Here is a 19,209-nt window from a genome sequence, read left to right as displayed (position 1 = left end):
GGCCGGGGCGGCTTACAACACTAAGTTAAAATAATTATAATATAAATTAAAAATATAAATATTAAATTAAAAATACAGTATAAAATAAGCCGCCCTGGCCAGATAAAATCCAATAATATTAACAGTTAAAATGCTGCTTGAATAAAAAGGTCTTCGCCTGGCGCCGAAAAACAAATAACGACAGTGCCAGGCGGACCTCTCTGGGGAGCGCGTTCCATAACTTAGGCGCCACCGCAAAGAAAGCCCTCCTCCGAGTACCCACCCTCCTAATTTCTTTCACGGAGGGTTCCCGGAGAAGGGCCTCCCCCGCCAATCTCAAGGGGTGGCTGGGCATATATGGATGCAAGCGCTCCTTCAGGTAACCAGGTAATCTGTTAGGGAGTGGCAATCCATTAGATTCCCTGGGCTTGGCTCTCCAGACTTCAGTCCATTTTGCAGTGGCCCTGAGTTTGAGTTGCTGATGAGCATGCCTAGCCTTGGCAGGGAAGTATGATCTTGGAGTTGTTTTGTCAGTTGTTGTATTGTCACCAGTCCCCCCCTCTGGTATTGTATTGTCACCAGAGTTGTATTGTCACCAGTCCCCCCCCCCCGCTTTCTTGCTGTGGCAAATGGGTGGTGGGAAAATGCACTGGGGCATGCAGCCTCCAGACTGGCACCACTGCCCACAAGATTCTCGCTCTTACAGAAAGGGGTGGTTTTCAGTCATGGCCTTCTGAAATTAGTAAAATAGGTATTCCTTGAATGATGCTTGGCAGTGGTTTTAATTGATGAAGACAAGGCTTCAATGTGGCAAGTTATACATAGGGTTTCTTATAAAGATTTACTGGAGACAGATTTGTAGACAACACCAGGATAAACTGCATTTTGCTAAACTCAGAAACACACTCATCTCTGTCCATGCATAATTTTTAACAATTGAAACACAGTAAGAGAAGAACAAAAATCTTGAAGCACAGAAGGGGGAAAAATGGTCTCAGCTTCCATTCACCTCAGAGCATCACCCTCTTTGTTCCAAAGTGGTGTAGAACAGATTGAATTGAAGCAGTATGACCAAAGGGGAAGAGAAGAAGAAACAAACGAACAAAAATGTGATGGTGGGTTTTCAGTTCTCTTCCTTCTCCTCCTGGCAGCAATCTTGTGATTAATTAAAAAGCAAATCAATGCCTATCCATTTACTAATATCCTAGCAACAATATCTCATAACTATGTCATGCAACTATATGGAAGTAGGTTGCCTGCTCCAAAGTGAAACGAATCTGGCTTTTGTTTGCTCAAGACAAGTGAGTGATGCTATGCCATAAATACAGTGAACAACTGTATTTGGGGGATCTTTTTCTGGTTGTCGTTTTACCAGGGAATTCCAAAGATAAGTGCAAATATGAGTGCTTGCTTGGAGGCATCAGCTATGGTGCCCAGCCCCCAGCTGGTGAACACCACTGCCCAACTGAATCTTTTATCATTTTTATTTTTATTTTTAATGCCCGCTCTCACATCATGTCACTGGCACTTGCAAAGACCTCTGCTCTGGCATGTGCAGAAAGGGCAGAGGAGGACTCAACTGAGCAGGCCTGTACCTTTCTGCCATGCTCCCTGGTGGATTCTCACCCCTACCGCTGCCTTGCCGTGTGGCAAGCTTCCCTGGGGAGGCATGCAGCCCCCAGCCACCACCAGTTCCTACTACCCAGCCTCTTCTTGCCCTTGTTGCTCATGTGAGAGGCAGGTTGGGGGCGGGGTTGCCTCTTGATGCTTACTTAGTTGTGCACACTCAAGAACTTCCTTCTGATGAGTCAGAGGGCAAGATGGGAAGTCTGAAGAGGCACACAGCTCCTAACTGGGTGCTGCTGCCCAGCAGATTCTCACAACTCCTACTCATGTGGGTAGCGCAGGAGGTGGGAGGAACAGGGACAAACCTGATAGTTGTGCCCAATGGCAGCTGTCAGTGGCACTCCCTGGTTGGCTGCTGAGCAAGAACAGCAATGGTGCACTCTTGCCAAGCAGGTTGTCATCCCTAAAGTTATCAGTAGAGATCTTTTTGAGATCCTTTTGTCTCTGGCGAGAGCATTTTAGCTACTGGCCAATGGCAATCTTGTTAGACTATGGCATTTCTCTGCTTCCTGTAGGAACACATTGAAAATACAATAATTTCTTTTCTGATTTTCAATATATATATTTACTGTCATTTATGTTTCATTTTACCTCAGTTACCACACTGGAGATATAATTTCAAAAGTGAGTGTGTGTGTTTAATATGTGTTGGTTTTATTAACACATAGCTGGAATTAAATGCATACATTAAAATCCCAACCTTATGAAAACAACTTCCACACAAACTGTATCAGTAAACCATTTTCAACTGCCCATGGCTGAAAGAATATGACAGAGATGTTAATACATTTCCAGGTCTAGACACTGTGAAAGACGGCACTCCCACCTAGGAATGCAATTATATATTAGGAACTAGATGGTCTGGTCCCATGTAATACACCTTCTTATAGTCTATTTTAATAGAACATCTTCATAAGTTATCTCAGTTCATATTACCTAATTCTGCCTACCTTTTGTCATCTAAGCAGCATAATAAAAGAAAGAATTCCACATTGTTGTTCTTGGCAGTAGGCTTCTTAGATTTGTGTTCAGCTTGGGGAATTACAGTCTGCACTTGCTTCCAGTTTGGAGAATTATGGTACTTCAGAGCTTTTAAGGTTTAGTCATTTAGAAGAGTCTTACAAGGTGTTCTTCAGCAAAGGGTTGAGCTGGAGCAAAATTCAGATATGTATATTTTCAGTGGGACAATTTTATGAGAGGCATGTTATTTTATGTGTCTCAAAGAACAGGGTAATACTTCCAGTCACAACCACCTGGTGCTAATCTTTAATGTTTGCATTTATATCTAATAAATAAAATAGATTTACCAAAAAAACCCCCCTTGGACTGAAACATTAGATTAGTAGTTGTATTGCAACAGGAGAAAATTATTCCATTTCAATTAAAATAGCCTCAGAAGTGGAATTGTACTATAAACAAACATTGTGCTTGCCCTTGTTGATCAGAGCAATGGTCCACCTAGCAGAACTGTCTTTCCCAAGTTTCCTCCAAGAAATGTTTAGAGAAAGAAGACTTTAAATAGATCTAGTGCTTTCTGAGTCCCTGGGTATTGGTTGCCAGAAGCTATTTGACTTAAAACATGAGACTTTATGTTAATTTGTATCCAGTTAGCTACATGCCATCTCCAGCATATTTTACAGTTTCCCACTGGCTGCTTTTAGAATTCTTTAGTTATCATTAAAAAAAAAAACCCTTTCCCCTTTGTTTGATTATATAAGTTTGACAATGTGATTGCAAACATTTTCCTTTTATTGGATAACTGCTAAAAAAAACAAAAAACTGCCACTTCTGCTGAAGAGCTCATAGTTACAATAACATTCACATCTAATGTAGAAACTGATGATTATTTAGGGACTGCAAAATTACTTTCGAAGCAGAATTTTTCTGAAATATTATAGGCAAGGCTGTAACTGTGAATGCATGCCTTGGGGCTTGGTAATTTTGGAAGCCTCATTTTTCATTGGGTCCGGCAATGGGGAGGAACTCACAAGATGGGGTTGTGAGCAGAAGGAAGCTCATACAACTGACCTCACAGCATCCTGCTCCCTTTACAGCCTCTACAGAGGGCTTTGGAGGGGCAGCATGGCCTGAACGGCACAAGCTGTAAAATAGGAGGGGGAACTGGCCAGTACCAGATGGAGATGCCTCTTTTGAGATTTCACTGCCTGATTTTGGATGAGCCCCCAGCAACCACTGGCTCCAGCACATGGCATTATTATATTGCATGCTACTTTAAAACTTCATTATGCAGGTGTAAATGATGAAACAATTCCTTATGCCTATACCATGGTATATATTATTTAAACTAGGTTTAGTTTATTGCTGAGCATTGCAGTAGCAAACCCCTTGAAAGGATAGTTTTGTTACATTTTGGGACAGGAGGGGTTGATTCAGTAAAAGGAATCATGCTTAAGTCCTACTGAAAACAATGAAATGACATTTGGCCATGTAGAAGTTTGGATGGCTAGTGCTCCTGGATGTTTAGTATGACAGTGATTACAATCGTGGGTATATTAAAAACCTGTATGTATATCAGGGAAACATTGTGAACAAATGAGATGTCATTCCACCAAGAGGGGGATAAATGTTTGCAAGCAATATGCTATTCTGTTCTCTCCAATTCTGGTTCTAAAATGTGTTAGAGGGGTGTGTGTGTGTGTGTGTGTGTTGCAGATTCATTGGTTTTGCTAAAAAGTTCCATGAGCAATGAATTCCTGCCATGACATTATTACAATAAATTTTGCCTTTATAGGCTTCATTAGCACTTGAAACAGCAATATGCAGTACACCAGCTCTGTATAATAGTCCTCTTTATTGTGGTAGATTTAGAAGGAAACTAACAATTACTTTGTCAGTGCTTGTCTCCAGGTGGTACAATAAAACATTTGGAGCTTGTAACTTTACTATTCAGGGATATTTATTTATAACCTTTCACAAAAGAATTAATATTTATTTCTGTTCTCGCATATAAATATATTTTCAGCCAGTCTAACTTGCCCTGTGGAATGAGTTTTACTGCAGGTTTGGACCTCGCCTATAGTTGGGAACTATATATATTTCTCTGATACATAGAGGCAAGCTGCATTTTTGCTATAATGTTCTGCTAGGGGGAATTATGGGAAATGGACAAATAAAAATGTTTGTGTGGGACAAATGAGAAGAGAGCAGTGTTGGCTTAATAATCCCATACTCTCATGGAGAGTTTAGAGGATGCATTCCTCAGGTAGTTAGTCCAGAACTGTATTATCATCACTTTTAAGCAGGAACTGAACAATGACAACAAACTCCTGACTTCTCCCAAATGCAGCTCAGGCTACCACCATTATATCCTTTAGGTATATCCTACCTAAAGGATATAATGACACTATCTAATTTCATTTTTGGCAGAGTGCCGCACTTCAATGGATTTAAAGTTCCTATGTTCAGTTTCTACCTGCAAATGCATCTTGGCTTAGCAGGGGAGAAGAAGGGAAGCAAAGTTGTATTGAAGTAAAAATTAGGTATTGAAATGGATCAAGCATGAAAACATTGTTGGAGAGGAATAAAAGACTTCTTAAAATATGCCATATGCTTTGTAAATTATTCCAGGAGACACAACTAAAGAGTGTGGAACAATCACTAACTTCATAGTTAAGAATCCTAAAGACTTAAAGATGCATCATGGGCGTACATATATTTGATACAGTGGAGGTCTGGATGTATCTAAGGATAGGATAAATGGTAGGCCCAAATGTGTCCTAATTTTGTGACACAGCAAGAATGTGAAACTAATTTATTAGTCATAAAACTAATAAGCAATCTCACTTCAACACTTCCATGAAATGTGATGCTACATTTTGATATAACACAAAGGAATTCCTTGGACAGAAGTAAAAGTTTCATGGGTTACAGCAGAATCTAGCCTTGCTTGGTTGTTCATTAATAGCTTTTAAAAAAAAAATGCAATAGCATTTCATTTAAATCAAGCTTCAGCAGACTTTTGATCATGGAGACTCAGTATGGTGTGGTAGATAGTGTATTGGACTTAGCATAGGAAGATCCAAGTTGTCATTCAAGCTAACTAGTTTAGAATTGACTGCTATAATATGGTCTATGTGGGGCTGCCCTAGGAGACTCTATGGATGCTCCACTTGATTCCAAATGCAACTGGTAGGGTTCAGATAGTAAATGAATAATTGTCAGTGCTCTTAGAACTGCTTTTCTAGCTTTTCTAAGTTTTCTGCTTTTCTGTTCAATGCTGTAAGTACTCAGAAATTACTGGCATAGTTCTATGTAAAACTGTTTAAGAAGTAAATTTCTGTCTTAACATCATAGCTTCTTTAAAACCTGAAATGGCAAGATCTTTTGACTGAACTCCATTCTCAGGTAGCTAAACTGAAGAGATCTGGTTTCAGGGTACAATGGGCTTCCTTTAACCTTGGAACTCACAAATGTTCTTTAAATTAGCCAATAGGAAGAAGAAGATTATAGCAGTATTAATCACATATGGAAGGAAAACATTCTGAGGGAGATTCTTCAGGATGTCATGCTCAACATAGCTGGCTTTTTTCTCTGCAACTTTAGCAGCTTGCCTGTAGGGCTTAGCAAGGGAGAGCTGAAAGCAATGTTCTGTTCTAGGTGTGACTTTGTCAGACACATTCCTCTTACTTTACACCACAATGCTAATCTTTAATAAAACCCAGAAATTAATGGGTTTTTAAAATGTGGCCACAGTGCACTATGCCACATATCCGTGTAGTACTGTGGGCCTCCTACATCTATCATTTTCTAGTTTGCCACAAATCCTGGGTGAGTTGTGTAGAGTTCATATTCCAGTTGGTCAAAAATTCAGCTCAGAGTTCCTATGTGTTATTGCTGCTATTGCATGGAAAATGACAAGTTCTTACAGTGGTGCATAGAGAACATTTGTTTTTTTCAACTGCAAAATTATAAATGAACAAAGTGAAAATACCTCCCAAAATCTCACCCACCACTCTCAAGAATTTGGAGAATTTAGACATATCTCCTCTGAGCTTTCCCTTGCCAAGAATAAAGCAACCTTTGTGGCCAAGGTATGCAAAAGTCAAAAAGTCTCCTCATCCTGTAGTATATTTTCTTTGATGTGACAGATTATCCAAGGAACTGGTTTCTTCTTTGTTGGAATTTAGAAGTACCTGGATGTGCACATTGTTCAATGAGAATGATCTTGACAAGATGGACAGATTTTCTCATTAGGTGTTAAAGAAATTAGTATTGCTGACAATTTCAGCAGTGGTTAACAGACCTGGAATTCCGGAGATCTGGGTTCAAATCCACACTCAGCCATGAAGTTCATTGACTCACTGACTCTCAGCCTAACCTACAGGGTTGTTGTGAGGATAAAATTGAGAGGGGAAGGACCATGTAAGCTGACTTGGGTTCCTTGAAAGATGAATAAAGGTGGGAAATAAATATGCTGATGATCAAATTTCTTTACAACAAAATTATTAAAATGCACAAATATAAAAAAGACTTTAAAATACAAAATAATAATTAAACAGCTGAAATATCTGTGCAGACCATACCCAAACAACGGGTGCATAAAACACCCATTATTTGACATCAGATATCTGAGAGCAGATGCAAGTGCTGACCTGGTGCTGAAAGGAGGAGAGTATTGGCATCAGGTAGGTTGCCCTGAGAACATTGTACAGGAAGGGGACAATCACTGCAAAAGGCCCTTTTTCAAAGGCAGCTCCATCAAATCGCCACTGCTACAACCCCCTAGGAAAAGCAGGATTCAGCAGCCGCAGGGACTACACGTCTTAGTTCTGCTCCTAGTGACAAAGGAAGAGAGAAGACAGATTCTGTAACACCTCAAGCCCACACCTTGCTGTCTAACTTGAGGGTGTCTCTTTGCTTCACTTGTTACAAAGTAGCTTTGTTCACCAGTGCAACTTTATACAGTTTTATTATTTTTTGCACTATATTATTTTCCTTCATAGAGCAAGTGAATCATGCAAACTAGCCACACATTTCTCAAAGATAAAAATACCTTTTTATTTCAGTGTGAAAGGGGGAAGCAATAACAGCAGGTTAGTAATTTTCCTAACAGGTCAAATGGTGCAGAAAATTTTCACATGCTCAGATGTCCTTAGGAAACAGTCTCAAAGCTGGTTAAAACAACCCTTCTCTCTTTCCACAGACATTCATTCTCTAATTTGACTAAGATTACAATGATGGTCATTGAATGTACTCTAACTTCTTGTGTTCTTATCTCATGCTTACATTATCTTAAAGCAGGATACATTGTAGTTTTTTCTTATTTCACACATGCAGCAATCATGAAAGGGCATGAAGCGCTCAAAGCTACCCAAGAAACTTCATGGATGGGCAGAGGTTTGAATATTATTCAAAAATCAAAAGCTTCCTCTATTGAAAATTAATTCTGCTGAAATCAGGATTGCATGTATTACCTTTGTGAGCATGCGCATGGCACCAATGTGCGCAGTAATCTGAGACGCTGGGGCGATGCAGGGGTGACTTGGCTCACATGCTGACAGACGGGTCTGTGGGCCCACTGTGGCACACGTGCCGTAGGTTTGCCACCACTGTCCTAACCCTACCCTGGTGCACACCCCTAACCTTAATATAGGGTGAACATTCCATTAAAAAGAGGACAATTTTGAAAAAGCCTTCCTTGAGTAGCTTTTTCTGCACTGCTTATCATTTCTGCCCATTCTAAACACATTCCCACCATCAAAATCATGCCAGGACAACTCGTTCTTCTAACCGTAACCCGGTGATGGTGAATCTTTTAGAGACCAAGTGCCCAAACTGCAACCCAAAACCCACTTATTTATCGCAAAGTGCCAACACTGCAATAACACCTGAAAACAGCCAGTCCAAGCATCTCTCTCTCTCTCTCTCTCGCTCTCTCTTTGGCAGTGCACTGACCAGCCATGAGAAAGCTCAGGCGAGTCACAGCTAATGTGCTGCGGCTTGTGATGTCCATGCCTGGCACCACTACTCCTTTCTGAGCATGCGCATGGCCCCTATGTGCGCTGTTATCCAATGCTCGGCTGCTGGGGTGATGCTGGGGCAACTTGGCTTGTGTGCCGACAGAGAGGGCTCTGCGTGGCCACTGCGGCACGCATGCCATAAGTTCGCCACCACTGCTCTATAGAATGCAGAAGCATTGTTTATAATAACATAAAAACAGTCTGTTCGGATTCCAAATATGCCCTTCATCAGTTAATACGTTCACTGAGCAGACACAGAGCTCACCTGCTCATAGTCATCCACACAATATAAATGTTTTGCACTTCTTTTTAAAGTAATTTCTATTTATTGAAGCACAAGCACATGGTATGTTCAGTTTAAACAGCTCTTTTCTTCTTATTGGTACTGATGCAATGGCCTATCTTTTTGCACAAGTGACCATCACACTTTAAGCCATCTCCTACCATTTGAAGACCTGCCTCTCCATTTGGCGGGCCCCTCCCATTTTTGGTATGCTAAGAAGGATTAGTTGCCTTGCCAAGTATGACTACCCAAGGACAACAATCTACCCTAAGTCTATTTGGCAGCCCCAGAGGGTAGGGTAGGATGGGTTTGGTTGGGTTCAGTAGGGTTGTGATAATGGAAGGAAGAGTTTTAAGCCTATTTTTACTGTGCTCTCTCTCTGTTTTCTTTGAATGGGTGGGTCACTACCTAAGCCTTTTGTCAGGGTCTGATGAAACTAGTTTCCCCTGTTGACTCATCTAGATTATTTATATGGCTTTGTTTGTCCTGCTGCAGTCTGTTTTAATCTTTAATTATGTTTTTAAACTGGCTGCCATTTTTGTTCTTATCTGATTTTATTGTGTTATTTTACTTGTCTGCAGTTTAGTTGTCTTTGCATGTGGAAGTTGTTGTTACTGCTGTTATTGTTAACACCCTGGGTTTGCAGAGCGAGGGGGGGGGCGGTTAACAGAAAGGAAAGTTATACATGGAACAAATAAATTATAAATAATTCTGCATATCCTACAGACCCAAAGGACAGTCCAATGAGAAGGTGTACTGTGCATGACCTACTTAAATGAATGGGAATATTGTAAAGGTACTACCTTATTCACATTTATCTCAATGGGGAATGATCAGAACTTCCCAGAGAATTCTGTCCATTATGATTGATTGAAGTTTCTAATTTTCCTGTGCTCAACACAGGAATATAGTGATTATGTACTGCCTACATCCAGTCAGGGGACATAGTGACATTTCTCATTGTTTTGACATCACTAGAAAGAATGATCCATATAGTTTGCTCACTTTGCTGTGCATCATATTGATTTGGAAGCAACCATGCAGGAGATGAAACTAGTAAGCAAGAGCGTTTTATTTTAAATGAGTCTGCCCCACTAATTAATGTTAAATAACTGTGCTATTCAGTCAGTGTTTAAATAGACTTGTATAAAATGAATTAGTGCTCTTACATTCTCCACAGTTATTCCTTTCTGTATTATTAATTAAAAACTGCCCTTGGATCTAAAAAAAATCAAGAGGTTAGGACACTTATGCACCAAAGAACATGAATATGGGTATTGCTAAGGCACCTGCCTTAATTTCTGTCCATGTAAACTATAAAGATGTTCTACAGTCTAACATTTTGTGCTCACTTAAAACTTGATGGTCTGTATTATTATGTGATGTTGCTGCGATTATATTGTTTTTCAAACTGTACTTTAAATGAGATTTTACTATCTATATGGAAACCATTTAGGAATTTTTCTTAATATTTAATAGTATAGAGATAATACAAATTAAAACAAAATACACGAATAACTTGTATTAGGATTTACTCATCTAACTGTCCCCATAGTTCTGTTCTAACTCTTACTTCCCCTTTTCTCTGATATGCATGGTAAATCTTTGGGCAGCTTCTTTGGCCTGTAGATTAGCACTAATTTCTTACTGGAATAGGCAAGTAAGGGTTTGTTTTTTATTTTTTTGCACTAGCGACAAGTGTTTGTGTGCATCTGTGTGTCCTAGTTAGGAGCCTGAAGTGTCCTGGTTTTTTTCTCTCTTTTTCAGTGCCTTATGCCCTTAACTCATTAGAGCATTTGAACATTCAGCAGATGTTTGCCAAGTAGTGAGGGTATGTGCAAAGAAAATGAAGGTGCGACAAGAGAAATAGTAATGCCATAAAACAAAGGACTCCCGCACCCAACCAGTCTTTCAATGATGTCTGACTTTTTTCCGAACAGATAATGAAGTTGAGGATGATTTCTATACTTTCCAATAGCAGAAGTTCTCTGATATGCAGATAAACACTGCTATGACAATCCAATGAGGAGGTTATTTCATCTGTCGATTATTATCTTGCCATGCATCTCAGTGTGTCCAGGTACAGAGGCACACTAAAGTCTCATGAGCCAGTTCCTTAGCTAAGTGGCTCTAGGAACTATTGGACTCTGCCTTTAGGACTCATCTCTGCTATGCTGGCAGAAATACATGAGGGAATATGGCTGGCAAATTGAAATATCATATGTGGAGATGTTAGAAGTTGTGGACATTTCCATCTGCCTGTGGACATGTTGGATGTATAAGGCCAATATTGATCAAAAGATACTGATCTCTTGGCTCAATGTACAACATTGAGTGAACGATAAACTGTGTTTTCCTTTATGCAAGTTCTTCTCCCTGACTTTAGTTTGAAATTGTTTTAAACAATAAAGCTTTGCTTATGTATCTATGAACTTGAATTCCTACTCAGTTTGTGTACCTACCTACAACATAAACAACGAACAGCTTACCAAAATAACATAGGCAAGACAAGGCATGCAAGTGTATATACCTTTAAACATTGCTATGCAAGTCTGGAAAGCAGCTATTTTAAGTCAACACTTCCTTTTATATTTAGAGCACTCTGCAGTATAAATTGTTTAGTACTTTTTCCCTCTTAGATGGGAGTATTATGGAGCTTGCAGCATTTAACACGCTGCGCTGCAATAGAAAACTGACATTAAGGGGAACAATCCACTTCAAAATCAAAGTGCAATTCCTTGTTGGATATGTTTACTCTCCCCAGGGGTGCGATGGCTTTCAGCTGTTTTTTTTTTTCTTTTCTTTCCTTTCCTTCCCAATTGCCTGTACATCCTGCATCTGAACAGCAGCAGAGAGCTAGTATTGCCACAGCCAACTATCTGCAGTGTAGTCAGAGAAACAGGAAACAAAAATAGCGTCCAGGTTTTCTGTGCGTGGGTGAAGCAGAAGCCGCGTTATGAGTAGACGCTTCCACAGAATTATTTTAGAACTAGCTGAGCTCTATTCCCCTTTTGCTCTCTTGTCAAAAAACAACCCACCGTCCACTCAAGAGAGAGAACGAGAAGACATAAAACATCATTAAAATGCTAATCTCTCTCCATCACATACATAAACACACGGAGAGATAAAGGGAGCGGGAGAGACACGGGCTTGGCACTGGAACAAGGTAATCGCTTCTGAGGGATCACACTGGAGACCTGCAGCTTTGAAAGAGAGAGACTGGCCAGCTGGGTTAGCCGAGGTATTTTTAAATGCATTCATGCAGGCTCCAATCATCCGGCTCTGCTTGACCTATTTTTGGCTCAGGCCAGCCATTGTTCTATTTCTGTTGCCTGCGGGCCATGCTGTTGTTGATCTGTATGCAAATGAACTCTCACTGGCAGCAGCCAACTTTGTGGAGAGAGGCAGGCGGAGGAGGAGGAGGAGGAGGAAGAAGAATAGGGCTCAGAGATAGAAACACTTGCCAGGGCTAGGAGTAATTGAAACTTAAACCCCCGGGGAGTCAAGTCCCTAGAAACTGTGCTTGCTTGTTTTTGTTTTTAAGTGGTTTTATTTCTCTCACTCGATTCCCAAGAATAACCTGAGGGAGAGAAATATATCTCCTCCACCTGCTCTTTGCTTCCACAACACAGCTAACTCAATCAGAGGTGCATAATAAAGTATGTGTGCATAATATGTCTCAATTATTATTATTGTGTTGTGTTCTTCTGCATCAGAGTGAAATTAGACTTGAATTACCATTACAGTCGGTGCTTTAGAGCTCTCTTTGAATTTCATATATATCCATTTTGGTAATGAGTGTCATTATCATTGTTGTTGTTTTAAAAAATCTCCGCTGTTCCTAAGAAGAAGGAAACAAGACCAGAAGGGGTCGTTTCCTATGCCTCGGAACGGGTGGTGATGAATCTTTCATATAGCTGAAGTGCAGACTGATTGGAATATGCTGCAGACAATTTACGAGAGTGAATCGTGTTTTTCCTCAGATGGAGTTTCGGGACGTGACCAGCTCTTGGCTCAGCAAAGAATGCACAGTATGATCAGCTCAGGTAAGAGACTCTTCACAGGCTCAGCTTCGGGATTTGGTATATAATTTGCCTATAAAGACTCTTATGTAAAACATGGCATATTTTAGAATTTGCTGTTGAGCTATCATCAGTTTCTTGTTCAGTGAAATGCTGTTCGACAAGATTACTTCTGATATATCTTTCTGCTGCTATTTTGTGTTCTCTTGCTCTTCTGCAATGCTGGTTTCCGAATAGAAGAAAGTAATTTGAATGTCCCTTTCTGAATTTCCCTGTCTTCTTTACAGTGGGTTTAGAGGATGGTTACAGAACTAAAATATGACACCTACTTGCAAGCTTATCTGTTTGAAAGTAAGCTTTACCGGCTGCACTCCTGAGCATACTAAGAGTCATCCAAACCAGTGAGGCTTACTGATTAGGTGCCTGGATGCACTGCTACAATTGTGGATGGTATGCTTCTTTGAGTCCCCCTTTGGATGGAATTTACCGATACAGAGTAGTATAGAGTCAGAATGTATACATTATTTCATACCATTGCAATGTATTTTCATTGTCTCCTGTAATGCTCACCTCCAAAGATCTCACATAATGAAATATTTCATCTTGCATGCTTTTCTGATTGCCTAGGGACACTTGTAAGATTATTCCAAATGTTTCTGTTTTTATCTGATTTGTAGTTCATTTGCATTACTTGAAACATATTTCTGAATATTGAAGTGAAAGTGAGATGTGATGACTCCCTGTAAGTGACTAGAGAACAGGTGTCTTAAAGATGCAATTACAGAATTTTTGAAACTACTTGCAGGTTTTAAAGGCTCTCTTGTGATAACTTTTATGATAACTGCTTTGTATTGCTTGTGGAAATCACAGAATCAGATGCAGGCTTGGAAGAGTTACACACTGATAAAAATATTTAATCATGGTTTCCAGAATACAAGACACATTACCTGTTTGGTCCTAATACACAGGGTTGCTTTTGAAGTCAGAATGAAGCTATCCATTTCATACCTTAGGTCCAATTCTTTTCCTCCCTTGACTTTCTTTCTTTCTTTTTTCTTTCTTTTTCTTTCCTTATTTTCTTTTTGGTATCTGAAACGTCTGAGAAATTGTACACTCTCATCAAAAACTTCATCTGTAATTTTCTGAGAGGGGAAAAAGATTGATGAAAATGTGTCCATTACTATGTCAATGCTCCCAGAATACTTGTTGAATGCTGTATAGTTTTAAAAGGTATGTTAAACCTGTAGACAGGGCAAATTCTCTTGAAGGTAAAAGTAAGCTAGAAATGTAATCAGATGTATGTTCAAATGTGAAGTTTAAAGTAGAACTGTAGAAGCAGGATCCACTGGGAAGTTTGAAAGATAGACACTTCCATTTTCTATCCCATGTTCTGTCTCTCAAACTGTAATATATAGAATCCACATTTTCTGAACAAACATGAGTTCCTCACCTTTGTACAATAGGTAGTTAACCACACTTGAAGCTTTTCACATAAGGATATCTCTGTGCAAGGAAAAGGTCATGTATGTTGGATTTTTGCATGCTGTGCTTCTGTTAAAGGCATAGGACTAATAGACATATGCAAAGTGAGGACAAGGCAGCAGCCTCTGCTGGTCCCAGAACAGAAGGTCTGCGTGTTAGTATGGACAAGAAGGGTGCCTGGATAATTGAGGTTTTAAGAACACTGGGTTCAGATTGGTCATCCCTCCCTTTCAAAAGTTGCCAACCTTTCTATGTGAAAGCTACAATTCTGTGCCCACTTACCTGGAAGTTAGTCACATTGAATGACCTTCTGAAAGGACATTTATAGATTTCCAGATATATAGAAGGGGGGCTTTCAGGAGGTGCAGCACCATACATGAAAAGAAGCAGCTAAATATTTTTCTTTTGTACAGTGGTTAAAGATAACATGAGCTTGGCTACTGCAGCTTGTGTGTGCAGTCTACTTGAGACAGACATTGTGTTAAAGCCTCAGGCTGGCATTTCTAGGTCTTGATAGCCAACCCATTGCTCATTTTCTGAGAAATCTTTCTGGGAAATGTCCCATTGTGAAATTTCTAATAGCCTATTGAACAATGTGTTTTAAGGGGCAGAAGGGGGAAGAAAAGGGAAACAGACTGAAAGAATAAGAAGGGTCAAGAAAGGCAGGTCCTGGAGGGCAAGTGATGAAGAGAAGACACACACAGTATGTTAGAGGGACAGGATGGCATTAAGAGGAGGGCAACAAGAATAAAACCCAATAAGGTGATGGGCTTTGGGGGTTGTTGGGGTAGGGACTGCTACTGCTCTCCTTTTTGCTCACACAGCTGAGCTGGAACCTCAAGCCTTACGCTGGGGGAGCTCGCAAGAGAAGAAAGCATGTGGAGGAGGTTGCCTGGCAACTGCCAAAATGCTTGCCTGCTGTTTCTCAGTAACCGCATGCTTTCTGCTTTTCCTGTTTGCCCTGGAAGAGGTCCAGGCAGACATGGGGATGAAGGCCCCAGTCTGCTTTGTATAGCACCTGTACCTTCGGCATGCAAATCCCATCTTGGGATAAGTTAATCACAAGGGATTTCCATGGACTCTGGAATATTGCTGGTGCCTTTCTGACTGTAGGTGCCAGCAGTTAAATGCCACATTTTATTATAAAACACTGGAGGGCTACCTAATGGATCTTTAATGCCCGCAGATGTAACTTAAATTTTTCTGTGTCCCTTATGTTCTTTCTGTATACTCTGGGTATAGTGAGTAAGCATTGATGATGTTTTTACTAGCCCTGCTCATGTGCACCTTGAAAAACATCCTGACCCTCAGCCATTAAGCTGATGGAAGTGTTCCCCATCATATTATATCCATGCCAGGGAAAGCTTTGCATGATAATTTTCTGCATGCCAGGCTGCTTTCAACCTAAGCTATGTGAAGCAAGCCAATAAAATGTGAGTAGCTGTAATGGAGAATGCATCAGCCATCCAACATAGCGTTCATTTGCTTTTTGTTTTCATTGTCATCTATCATCATAACCACGTTTTGTTGAATCAGTGAGCCTTCCTTCTACAGAAGCATGTGCAGGATTGCAGGACAAAGAACTCAGGTTGTTTCCTTCTTTGCACGAGTAACTTCATGACTGTTGGTTCCATTACTTTGTAGTATGCTTCGTATAAGCCATTTGAGGAGGGACCATAATCCAGGGGAAAGGTACTTGATACGCATGCAAATGTTTGTGGATTCAGTCCCTTGTTCCTTCAGGTAGGACTGGGAAAGACATTTGGTTGAAATCCTGCCAGGCAGTGCAGACAATACTGTATAAGATGGGCCAATGTGCCATCTCGGTATCAGATGGCTTCCTGTGTAGATATAATACAAGTTGCCATTTATATTATCCGTCATGGCAGGCATGGATGGAGGTGATTAATACAAAGATAGCAAGTATCACAACTGTTTTAATTAGGTCCAGTTTTATGGAAAGTGTTTTAGATGTGAAAGCTATTGTATATTTGAGTTTTAGACTGTTTAAAATTTGTATTCTGGAATTGTATAGTTTGTTTTAGCATAATCCATGTTTTTATTCTATCTCTATTTCATTTCTGTACTGCCCAGCAACTGAAGCTTTATTGTTCTTTGAGAGATGGTTTGGAACTGCCTAGATAGCTTTGGTTATTGGGTGGTATAGAAATTCAATTAAGTACTAAATTCTAAGCATTGTTTGAGTCACAATGCCTTAAATAAATTGTGTAAGCAATCACAGCTCAGACCACTCAGTGTTAAAGAAATAGAAAAAAATGGATGCACTAGGCATTTGATACAAGTTTACAAACTACAAAATTCAGAGAAATGTCTAGGGCTTGTGAAATATTGCTGTCATTTGAATCAGCACTTTCAGAAGTCCCTTGCTTCCTCTGTTTGCTTCCTCTGTTTGCCAGCCTCTCAGTCTACAGAACCTATTATGAATAGGATGAACTGGATAGACACCAATCAAAAGTCAGATTATGAATACGGCATTCTAGACAAGTGCCAAATAAAGGCATCTATTTTCCTGGCTGATAATAAGACTGTGAGAACTATGCCAATACAATCTTTTCAAACATCATAATGTAGTGTTTTCCAGTAAGAGACCTTTTTAAAAAAAAAAATAAGTGTGTATTATTTTAGGTAATGAACTATTGAGAACAACCAAGAGAGCTTCCACTATTGTGTGGTATAAGAAGTACTAAATAAATAATAAATACATTTGTAGACACACTATAAAATTAACATTCTGATTTCTTTTAAAAACATTCCTTTCCTAATACTTTAAAAAGGCAACACCCAGTTCTGTCTCTCTCAAATCAACAGGACCTAAATGTATAGAAGGTGGATCTGGCTTGCTGGATCCAAACATAACATATGTAAGTAATACTGTGACTTAGCAGAGAGACAGATGTGGCTCTTACCAGTGCTCTAGGAAGAAGTAATCAGGATACAGTTTGAGCACTAATCCTTCTTTCTAACATACTTCAGTTATGCAAACATAAGTCAGTACCAAGTCTTCAAAGAGAGAACATTGGGTTTGTATGTTAGAGGAATAGCAAAGGTATAGGTATTGTTTTGTTTTTATCATGCTGATTGCTACATTTGTCCCCACACAAAGCTTCATGGGCATAAAGATCTATTCAGAGCTTTCTACCATTTGAAGAGAGGTTTGTGGTGGGTGGCCCATAGTCTTATGCCCCACTCCAGTTCTAGAAGGCTCCATACAGAGAGACTTGTCCAAGCTTTTTTGTGTGGGTTAGTTTAGTTTTGTCCTGTCACTGTTTTGCTGTGGCAGTTCGTGCCTGGTAGTGCTGTGCAGGTATATAGAAATGCTGTTTACTCTCCCACATTCAATTGTCACGGTATTCCAGCTTCTCTTACAAGAAATGGATAAGATGCTGAGTTCATTTCCTCTGGGAATGATTGGCAGGAGACACACTTGTTGTCCTGCAACCATCTAGAACAGAAAATGGATAATGGATTGCAATGGACATATGTTGCGAGAAATGGTGACTTTTGACTTATTTCTATGTATATGTGGGGTAGGAAATATAATGTTTCTGGGCATTTGCCAGACAGCATGAGGTATGTGGACCATTTCCCTTCCTTGAAGTAATATTTGTATATTAAATAGTCATGTGAAAAACAGTCCTAAGCAGGAGAGAAAGTTTGTATTTCATTTGGTGCACATTTGAATGGAGTTTTCCATGTTGCGCTAAACCAGGTATAGGAGGCTTAAGGGATCTGCCTCGTTTTATTAGAAGCCTGATGTCTACAGAAGAGAATCAGGTGCAAGAGAGTGTCTGTGCTGGTGAGGAATACAGCCAGAAATTGGAATGGTAGACATGACTTAAGAAACAAGGCCTCTTAGAACATATGCTCAATCCAGGAATATGTTTTCTATACTAAAAAGAAGTGCATGCTTTTCATACAAAAATTCCACTCCCAATTTTCTTAATTGTAGCATAAATAGAAAGTTTGTTTTCACCATTGTTGCTTATGTTTAGCATTCAAGAGTATCAGAAAACTTTGTGGATAAATGGTAGATCCTTCCGAGATCAGCCAGGAGAACTCAGTCTATAGTCTGCCCACTAGCACTAAACCAGAAGTCAGGGAAGAACTACCACCTAGAAAAAGCATGTATCAAAAGAGAGTTAATGTAGCCCTTCTCTTTTTGAACTGGCATGCATGCTAGTAGCATGACTTCATTCCAAAGTAAGTTTCTCGACTCAAGCTTCCAGTGAAATAGTTCAGGGAAAAGCTAACCCATAGTGCAGCCTTCCCCAACGTTGTATCTTCCAGATAGGTTTGGACTGCATCAGCCAGAATTCTCAGACAATAGCTCTACTGGATGGGAATTCTGGGAGTTGCAGTCCAAATGGCTCTGAAGGCTACAAGGTTGGGGAAGGCAGCCATAATGTGATGATGCTTATCCTTATCTCTCTCAGTGTTATATTCAGGGAAGAGGAGGCAGGGCTACCTTTGCTGAAAAACATCTGTAGAGTTCCAGCACAGTCCTAACTTTGCAGCTTTTGCTAGGCTTGAACCTGGTCCATTCTATTATTCCAAAATCCAGAGCATTCCAGCCTCATCTGGAAATAGGTTAGGGTGCATTCCAATACCCAGTGACCTGGGAGCAAACCCCATTGACCTTAGTGGGAGTTCTGAGTGGGGCATGTTCAATCCTTATTTGCACATGAATGCATTGGGAGATTGGCAGCACTCTGTTACTTTTAGCTATGGCACTGCTATAGGGCAGTTACTTCATTATGCAAAGCTGTTGGATCCAATTTACACTGGCTGTGTTCACATACAACAACAAGCCATGCTG

The 19,209-nt window shown here is 40.0% G+C and overlaps 1 protein-coding gene across 1 annotated transcript in view; it reads left to right on the top strand.

Moving 5' to 3' along the window:
• LOC123022905 (histone deacetylase 9-like) overlaps positions 1 to 19,209 on the top strand; it is a 228,648-nt gene that overhangs the window by 108,606 nt on the left and 100,833 nt on the right. Inside the window, exon 2 of the mRNA XM_044429032.1 lies at positions 12,852 to 12,914. Coding sequence (XP_044284967.1) covers positions 12,852 to 12,914 — 63 coding nt within the window. The remainder of the gene's footprint in view (positions 1 to 12,851; positions 12,915 to 19,209) is intronic.

Source organism: Varanus komodoensis, unplaced genomic scaffold, assembly GCF_004798865.1.
Source record: "Varanus komodoensis strain SLA01 unplaced genomic scaffold, ASM479886v1 scaffold2, whole genome shotgun sequence".
NCBI classification, from domain to species: Eukaryota; Metazoa; Chordata; class Lepidosauria; order Squamata; family Varanidae; genus Varanus; species Varanus komodoensis.
This window is presented reverse-complemented; position numbering and strand designations above follow the sequence as displayed.